Source organism: Cyprinodon tularosa, unplaced genomic scaffold (assembly GCF_016077235.1).
Source record: "Cyprinodon tularosa strain WSP-4 unplaced genomic scaffold, ASM1607723v1 ctg476, whole genome shotgun sequence".
NCBI lineage: Eukaryota > Metazoa > Chordata > Actinopteri > Cyprinodontiformes > Cyprinodontidae > Cyprinodon > Cyprinodon tularosa.
The window spans coordinates 516,573-526,660 of NW_024039203.1; the positions used below are offsets into that span (position 1 = coordinate 516,573).

The 10,088-nt window shown below is 34.9% G+C and overlaps 1 protein-coding gene across 1 annotated transcript; it reads left to right on the forward strand.

Annotated features, from left to right (window-relative positions):
• Positions 1-1,388: 1,388 nt before the first annotated feature.
• On the forward strand, positions 1,389-3,898 carry LOC119794341 (protocadherin gamma-A11-like). Its single transcript, XM_038301863.1, has one exon. The coding sequence runs from the start codon at positions 1,505-1,507 to the stop codon at positions 3,896-3,898; it is 2,394 nt and encodes a 797-aa protein (XP_038157791.1). The 5' UTR covers positions 1,389-1,504.
• The last annotated feature ends 6,190 nt before the right edge of the window (positions 3,899-10,088 follow it).

A 10,088-nucleotide genomic window follows, 5' to 3' on the forward strand; every position in this document is an offset into this window, starting at 1 on the left:
TTAAGAGGTTAAGTAAAATAGTCTTTATCTTATAATCGGTTATTGTACATTCCACTTTTGGACACCCATTAATACTTTTGACTGAGAGGGGTACTCATTGTAAGACGAAATTTCAAATAGCAGTTTTATGATAGAAACATCATTGCAAGGTAGAAATAACTTAGTTTTGCTTTTTGTGCATCATTAATCTAAATCTCTAAATACATGCTGTCACTTGAAATATATAAGCAGCATATTTGGTTTGCTATTGTCTGTGTTTTTTTCCTGTAGAATTTTTTTCCAACACAAACATTTAAATGAATAAAGCCATTAATTGATTTTTTTTAATATATTAACGAAGCTTCCACTCAAAATGGTCTTAATTTAGGCTTTTGGAAAAGTCTCTTCTTAATAACTTGTTGCAGATCAAAGTCTAAAACAACAGCGACAACAACAACATACACTCTTTATTTTTGTTCCTGGTCTAGTTCCCTATTTACTGATTTTGTCCTTAGCTCATTTATGCATTTTTAACTATTCTCATTGAATTTGTATTTAAATTTTACAATGAATTAAATCAGAGGTTATTATTCATTCTAAGGTCACGCTGTTGTTGAATAGATTTTTAATGTGACTAATGTTCTTTTATGAAATATTCGCTTTCAAAGCACTATTTTTTAAACTGCTGATGCGCTTCAGTGTGGCATCTTGTGCTCTGAAACGTAGATGGATCTTATCTTTAGAAATCAGTGTAACTTTTCTTTGTCAACAATTTTTTGTGAATATTAAGTCTGTAGTGGTCTTTTGTTTTATTTTCTACATCCCCGCACACTCTTTCCCTCACCGTGTAGTAGCGTAGTTTATCCTACTGCAAGAGCAAAATGCGATCTGAATTGATCTCTTGTGTGTAGATGCAGTTGTTGGTGTTTGGTGAATGATTTAATGAAACCTCTGTGTTTTTGTTAAGAGAAGGCTACCTCAGTATTTATCAGATACTTTCATCTTAGTGGCACTTTTTGGAATTTGGTTTAAATGAGTAGATCAAATATATGACAATTTCTCAGCCAGAGAGAAAGAGAGAGATCGAATGGGATTTGACTAAAATCAGGCAGCCCAGATGGCAGTATTTAAACGTGTTTCTCTGATCAGAATGAACCAATTAGCGAGGGAGCCCTTCAGTTTTATTTATTTATTTATTTATTTATTTATTTATTTATTTATTTATTTATTTATTTATTTATTTATTTATTTATGTTATAATTAGAAACCAAATACTCACAGTCTAAAAATAAATTCTGTTTTTTGGCTGACGGGGAACCAGGCCGTAATTTCTTGCACAGACTCAGGATGTCGCTCTGTACCAGCACTACATCTTTTGCTGTTATTCTCACAACGGTATAAAGCAGAATGAAGGACGGGGTGCCGCAGCTCTCGGAAGAAAGAATAAACGCGGCTTTGGATACTGAAGCTCTAATTTTCTTTTTTCAATATTTTTCCTGTATATAAAACGGATCAGGAGACGAATATGGCTATCACGTGCTGTGCAGGCCCAGGAATTATTTTTTGTATGGTGCTTTTTTATTTACGATCAGCAGAGGCGGATTTGAGTTATTCGTTTCCAGAGGAGATGCGTCGAGGATCACAGGTTGGGAATATCGCCAAAGACTTAGGTCTCGAAGTCGGCAAGCTTTCAGCTCGAAAGGCTCGTATTGATACTGAAGGAAGCCAGAAAAAATATCTTGACATAAACATTCGTAACGGAGATGTGATTATCATCGACAGGCTCGACAGAGAAGGCCTTTGTGGAGACAAAGCATCCTGCGTTTTGAATCAGGAGATCATGTTGGAGAATCCATTAGAATTACATCGAGTGAAATTGCATATTGAGGATATTAACGACAATGAACCGCAATTCAATAAGGAATTGATACATATTGATATACGGGAATCTGCAGTGAAAGGTGCTCGTTTTCCTATTGAGGAAGCACATGATGCAGACATAGGTCAAAATTCAGTGCAGACTTATAACCTGCAGAACAATGATAATTTTATTCTTGGTGTTGGAACAAATTCTGTGGAGCTTGTCCTGAGCAGAGAACTTGACCGTGAAAAATTAAAAGAGATAGATCTTGTTTTGACTGCTGTGGATGGTGGATCACCACAAAGGACAGGTAGTGTTACGATTCACATCAATGTGTTGGATGCAAATGACAACGTTCCAGTGTTCAACCAGCCAATTTACAGGACCAGCATTCCAGAAAACTCTCCCATAGGTTCTGTTGTTCTACAGGTCAGTGCAAATGATGCTGATGAAGGACTACATGGTGAAGTAACATATGATTTTGGACACATTTCCAAAGAAGTTAAGGAAATATTTGAAATAGACAGTAAAACGGGTGAAATAAAATTGATAAATGCTATTGACTTTGAATCCATACCAATTTTTGAACTTCGGGTGACAGCAAAAGATGGATTAGGGCTTACCTCTTATTCCAAGGTCATAATCGATATCTCTGATGTAAATGACAATGCGCCTATTATATATATAAAATCACTCTCCACACCCATTCCTGAGAACGTGCCCCCTGGTACAGAGGTGGGCATAATTAACGTTCAGGACAGAGACTCTGGGAATAACAGACAGATCCGTTGCTCCATCCAAGAAAATTCCCTCTTTAAATTGGACCCTTCTATTAAAAACTATTATTCTCTGGTGACTACAGGACAACTTGACCGTGAACTTGTATCTGATTACAACATTACTATTGTTGCAGTTGATGAGGGCTCTCCACCTCTATCCTCCTTTAAAACTGTTCAGTTATCTGTAGCTGATATCAATGACAACCCACCGGTGTTTGAGGAACAGTCCTATAGCACGTCTGTGAGTGAAAATAACAAACCTGGCTCTTTCTTATGCACAGTTGCTGCTAAAGATCCAGACTGGAGACAAAACGGTACAGTGATTTATTCACTGTTATCTGGAGAGGTGAATGGTGCCTCAGTTTCTTCTTATCTATCTGTTAATGGAGATACGGGTGTGGTCCATGCTGTGAGATCATTTGACTATGAACAGATCAGAAGTTTCAAAGTCCAGGTTTTGGCCAGAGACAATGGTTCTCCTCCGCTCAGCAGCAATGTTACAGTTAGTGTGTCCATATCGGATGTGAATGACAACTCTCCTCAGATTCTGTATCCCGCCCCGGAAGGAAGCTCCTTCATGACTGAGCTGGTCCCAAAAGCTGCACAACGAGGATCTCTGGTCTCCAAAGTCATAGCAGTGGACGCAGACTCTGGACAAAATGCCTGGTTGTCCTATCATATAGTCAAAGCTACTGATCCTGAACTTTTTACTATTGATCTGCACAGTGGAGAGATCAGAACACAGCGGGACATTTTACAATCTGACAGCATGAAACAGAACCTGATTGTTGCAGTGAAAGATAATGGACAGCCCTCTCTGTCTGCCACCTGTTCCATGTATTTACTTATTTCTGATAACTTGGCTGAGGTTCCAGAACTGAAAGATATTTTTTATGATGAGAAGAACTCGAAACTGACCTCTTATCTTATCATTGCGCTGGTTTCTGTATCCACATTATTTCTGACCTCCATCATCATTATCCTGGGAGTGAGGTTTTGTCGGAGGAGAAAGCCCAGACTGTTGTTTGATGGAGCAGTTGCAATTCCAGGATCTTACATGCCTCCTAATTACGCAGATGTAGACGGGATAGGAACTTTACGCAGCGCCTACAATTATGACACCTACCTGACAACAGGATCTAGAACAAGTGACTTTAAGTTTGTATCATCTTATAATGACAACACTATGCCTGTTGACCAGACTCTGAAGAAAAGTCCAACGGAATTAATGGATGTCTTTGGAGATAGTGATCGTTCTTCCGAGGTAGGAACAGTTTAATATATAAAAGTATTATTATGCTCTATGAGTTCTGCTTCTTTAATTGTTTATTAATTGTAGCAAATCCTGAGCAAAATTTTACACATCCCCTTTGAATTCCATAACAAACACTTCTAGGTTTAAAATTTAGATCGGTTCATTGGTTAATGTCTGTCTGTGATAATAAAATAGAAAAATTAACTGCAACCAATCCAAATAGCATATCTATTTTTGTTTTATAAAATCAAAAAAGAGACATGAAACTTTTAATCATATGCTTCTATTAGAAAAAAACAATATTTGTGGTTTATTTTCTCTGTTGTTGCTGGAAGTAATCGCAGTACACAGTATGTGGTGTTGAGCTTTTTAATCAGGAGTGAATGCTCTTCATTTTTTTTTGTGTGTTTTTCAGTTTTAAATCTCATAGATTTCCCATTGTGTCTAATATCCATTGAGTTTTTTTCTTTACCGTTTTTTGTATTTTTTCAGGATTGGATTTTTCAGTTTGTAAAACAAGTTTGTCTCTCTTTGATTGGACTGATTTGTAATCCTAGACAAGCTGGGTCACTTGTGTGGATTGTAGAATCTGATTCATTCTACTATGAGTGTGAAAGCAGCACCAACATTCAAAAGTTTTCCAAACAGCAGCCATAAAGGATAGGTACTGAGAAGTGCTCTCAGGTCCCCACCTGCAGAACCATTCCTTTATTGAGTGTGTCTTGCTAATTGCCATTAATTTCCACCTGTTTTCCATTCATTTGCACAACAGCAAGTTAAACTGATTGTTAGTCTGTTTTTCTTTCTAAGTGGACAGTTTGATTTCACAGAAGTTTGATTTGATTGAAGTTATACTGTGTTGTTTACATATTCTTTTTAGTTTTTTGAGCACTGTATACATTAATTGTTATTTGATTTATACTTAAGGTTTTCATTTCATTAACTGCAGCGTTTAATTTTTGTTTTTACCTAAACATAACAAAACAAAACATGGCCTTAAAATACATAAACCAAGCAGAACTTCCCCAAGACCACTAAAGCACCAGATGCTCAAAGAAAGAAAAAAAATAAATTAATCAATTATCTTGCTCTAAAGCTCTGGACTGACATCTATATATTCCATATTCACTACTAAAAGATTAAATTACAATCTGATCAAATAAGATACATTTTTGAAGTACAATTTTTCAAGAACTTACAGTGATCAAAGGTTGGTTGGTTATAGTTAAATATTTAATTTGTAAAATAGTATTAAATTCACAAGTAAATATTTAGTTGAAAAAACTAAATATTAAGCTTTGAAATTGGTAGAGTAAAAGTAAAGACTGGACCAGAACACTTAAATTGGAACTAAATATCTTTAGTTTGTCAAATAAATACTTAATTTAAACATGAATATTTTTTTTAACACTAAATATTTAAAGAGAAATATTTATGTAAAATGTGTAAAAAAATGTAAATCCCTTTATTGTCCCGTAATGGGGAAATTCACTGCATTTTAACCCATCCACTTTGGGAGCAGTGGGCTGCTATTGTGTGGCACCTGGGGAGCAGTGTGGGGTTAAGGGTTTTGCTCTGGAACCCAGAGTGGCAGTCAATGGGGATCAACCGAGTACTTACAACCTTCTCAGAGCACAAGCACACTGCTCTAACCACTAGGCCAACACTCCCCAGTTTAGTGAAAAACTAAATATTTCGCTTCCTAAATAAATATTTAGATTAGTTCTAAATATCAAACTTGCTAATAAATATTTAACAAGTGAGACATTTTCTTTATGAATTACGGAAGCCGAAAGCGGTCGTACTCGACTTTTTTTTCTTTGCCTTCTCGAGATAGTGAGATAACTATCTCGTTATCACAGTTAAACCATGAATTGTTTTGTCTAGATAAAAAGATAGCTATCTCGTTATCACGAAAAAAGAGTTACTGATTTTTTGAGCTAATGAGATGATTAACCTGTATGAGTAACAAATGAGGTTGGCCAACAGCCCTGGATTCCCAGTCCAGTGGTGCCCGTAGTTGTGCAGTCGCGGTACCGCATGTGCGCAAATAATCGGTTTTTTAGTTTCCTTTTTCTTTTCACTCATTGTCAGGCCTTGCAGTAGAAACAAATCTGACTGTTTTTTTTTTTTATGAAAATATTTAATTTGGACTAATTTTGGGGGTTAATGTATCTTCTACCTGTTACAGGCGTAACACCGGGGCTTTTCAGAAAACAGCCGACACTAAGGCGCCGGAAGCATAGGTCTAATTGCTCATGACTCAGAAATGGAGGCAAATCATCAAAGCAACAACGTGTCTCGTTACCTAAATGTTAAACACAGGATTATTTACAGAGGTACACATGGGCTGCCATGACTTATATTTATAAATCCTCTCCCTCTGTTTAGGTATTGAAGGATGTTACACTTTAAAAAGCATTTAAAGAACTAAAACACTTCCATGAAATAAGAGTTCAACCCTTCTGTTGTCTCAGAGATTTGTCTTGTCTCTTAGAATTATATCGGTTCCTTTTCCTTATTGTAATGATCAAGCACTTAATGTGTCATTTTAGGGACAGAGCCTTATGGTGCGATCACACAGCACGCAGTGAACACGGGGATTTCCATGAGCCCCGCAGGTAGCACCCCGCTCTGCGTTTTAGATGCACTGTGTACATCCTGGACTGCATCATCAAATAGGAGGAGCTTCAGTTGCTTTAAGCTGACACCCCACTGACTTGGAAAACCCACCCACAACAATAGACTTAATGGTTATTGCTTCTTTAGTGCAGGTTTGTGCACTTAATGTTCATTTGGGAAATGAATAAATAAAGATCATGTCTGCTACTTTTGTTTCAGAGATATTAAAAAGACTATTTGGAAGAAATCCAGAGGTAAACCATCTCCCCATTAAGCTACGAATTGAATCAAAATTATCTAGCCTACTTTTTAGGCCTGCTTCCTTTTTGCAGGTAAACTATCATTTATGCTGATTTGGTTTCTAAGATAGAATTATTTTTAATTACGATCGATGACGTCACCAGCTGTGCCAAAACGTGATCGTCTGTCAAAAAGCGATCAGCTAAGTTCGGGTGAGTCCCCGCAGAGCAGTGAACAAAGGAATACGAGGCTTGTTTAAAGTGGGTGTAAGCCAAGACTGCCTGTGTTCTATCAAGTGTCTTGCTCTGTGTTTTAAATTTTGAAATCAAACACTATTAACTCCAGTCAAACAGTAATGTTTGTATGACCGATGTTACAGCAGACGTGTGTCTTATTTACCTTTCTCCTCGTCTTCTCCCCATCAGAGGCTGCGTTTCACATGTTAATCGTTGTAAACATCTGCAAAATGTAAACGGACTTTTGCAATAAAAGAAAACTTACGTATCTGCAATAAGTTTGATGCGATTTAAAACTATTCTTTCACGTCACTGTACAGTGATGGATGTAACTCATTGAATTATTTAAACTAAAACGTTTTTGTCATAGTTTTCCATGGGGAATATTATTTACTGATTTTGAAAATGTAGGTACAGAGAGTGTATAGTAGAACATGTAGAATTTCAAGGAAGAATCAAAGTTTATTAATCTTGATTTGAACTTCCCATTCTAAATAAATTCCTTGATTAGAGAAAATAGGACACCTTTACTCTCCAAAGAGTAATGAAAAATTGTTATATGAATATTAAAATGTAATTCCTTCCTAAAATCACCGGAACACATAATATTAAATATATTGTGCTTATCGCACCCCCACCATATCTAAAATTATCCATAAAATCCACAAAAAGAGTATTTTACTGGCCAAAAAAGGGATTCATGCACATATTAACCCATACAATGTAATTTATGTGTAAAATTTCTTTATTTCACTCGAGGACATAATTTTAGATATATCTCACTGAAGTCACACCGTCTAACATTACAATAAAACACAAAATATGACTTTATTACCTACCAAAAAGTGATTCTCGCCAATTTATTGACCTGTAAAATGCAATTTCTTGCACAATATTGCTTTAATTCCACTCAAAGACATAATAAGTAATATATATTATATCCCAAAATGAAAACATCCAAAAAAAGACTACTTTGCTTGCAAAAAACTGATTATTGCTTAATTACTGACTTATAAAATGTAATTTATACATAAAATTGCTTTATTTCACTGTAGGGCATAATACAGTATGTAATATAGCTTACTGTTTTTAAGTTTTGAAATTATTTTAGCTCTTTGTAAATTCTTTTAATCAGATTTGCCAAAACTTATAATAAACTTATTTACCCTTCTCCTCCTCCTCTCCCCATCAAAGGCTGCATTTCCCATGTTTGGCCTAATAAACATCTGCAAATTCTAAACAAACTTTTGTAATTAAGGAAAACTTTAGACGACATATCTCCACTATGTTTGATTTGATTTAAAACTATTCTGTGACATTACTGTGCTGTGATGGATGTGACTCAATTAATTATTTAAATGAAAAAGTTTTTGTAATATTTTGTTTTTCATGGGGAATATTATTTTTTGATTTTAAAAAATATAAGTACAGATAGTGTATGGTAAAAAAAAGGACAACTTAACTCGCCAAAGAGTAATGAAGAATTATTATATGAATATTAAAATGTAATTCCTTCCTAAAATCCCCCTAAGACATATTTTATTTTGCAAATCTCACCCCTTTTAAATTTAAAAGAATCCACAAAATCTACAAAAAGAGTATTTTACTTGCCAAAAAGTGATACACGCTTTTTTATTGACCTGTATAGTATAATTTGTGCACAAAATTGCGTTATTTCACTCAAAGACATTGTTTTAGATATATCTTACTGAACACATGCCTTTCAACATCAAAATAATTCACAAAATACACAAAATATTACTTTATTACCTGCCAAAAAGATATTTTCACTTATTTATTGACCTGTAAAATGTAATTTTTGCACAATAACTCTTTATTTCACTGAAAGGCATAATGTGTCTTATATATCTTACTGAAGCTTGCCTTATATGCGTCCTCAATAATTGAGGTTACAGACATTAATGACAACAACCCAGTTATTAGTTTAAAATCTTTGTCCAACCCTGTCCCAGAGAGTGTTTCACCTGGTACAGAGATGAATAAACGCAGTTAAGGTATTAAAGACCACAGCTTTCACCTCTATTATAATAATTCTGTGTTTTACACCGATTACAGGTTTGATAAAAAGCCAGACCAATTAGTTTTTATATCGGTTCAACCTCAGGCACCACCCAGAAGGGAAAAACTAATACTAATACTTAGCACGTGTTATACTTCAAGTAAACTCCAAATAGCTTGAGTATTTCCACAATATTTAATGCCTGATTGATTGGATGGTTTTCTTTTAGATTCATTACAAGAGCCTAATTAAATAAATGCAACCATTGATATGATTGCTGAATTTTTTTGATTTGTTACACAACTATATAGTCAGGGTATTTTTTTTGTATACAACTTAGGTTTTGATTTTATTGACTGCAATTTTTAATGATCACATTCGTTTAAGGTAATATATCTACATAACTAATTAAATAAATGAATAAATCAATAATAGAGCAAAGATATTCATATTTCCCATAAGATGGTTAAAAGGTCTCTACAATTCGTTTGACTTGTCATGTAAAATAGCAGCTTTTATAGATGTCTCTGTCCCTAGTGCCGATATCTCTGTACCTGGTCCTAAAGTCTCTCCCTGGTGCTGTTGTTTCTGACACTGGTGCTGATATCTCTGTCCTTGGTGCTGATATATCTGTCCCTGGTGCCGATGTCTCTGTCCCTGGTGCTGACATTGACCACTGCTCTAACAAACGATGTTTAAAAATACTGAGAAGTTTCTACATCCTGCAAAAAAAAGTGACGTATCAGTTTAATTCCAATTTTCTTCTCAGATTATATAATTTGATCTTCTGTTATGCGACTTTTTATATTAAATACACTTTAGGTTACTGATATAATGATGGTATAATTAGATAAAAATAATTAATCAATGATGTTTATCCTATGACTTGCGTTTCAAGTTTATCTACAAAAAAAAGTGTAAGTACTTTTGTGTGGGGACCAGTGGGAGTCATTATAGAGGTAAACTGTAAATTCACTTAAGCTTTAATTTATTATTAGGAATATACGTGTAATGTTAGGTTAAAGAAAATGTGAGGCTGAGGCAAAATGCAATAAGCAAAGTGAATGTAAGTCAGTGTAGAATCTTGATATAAATA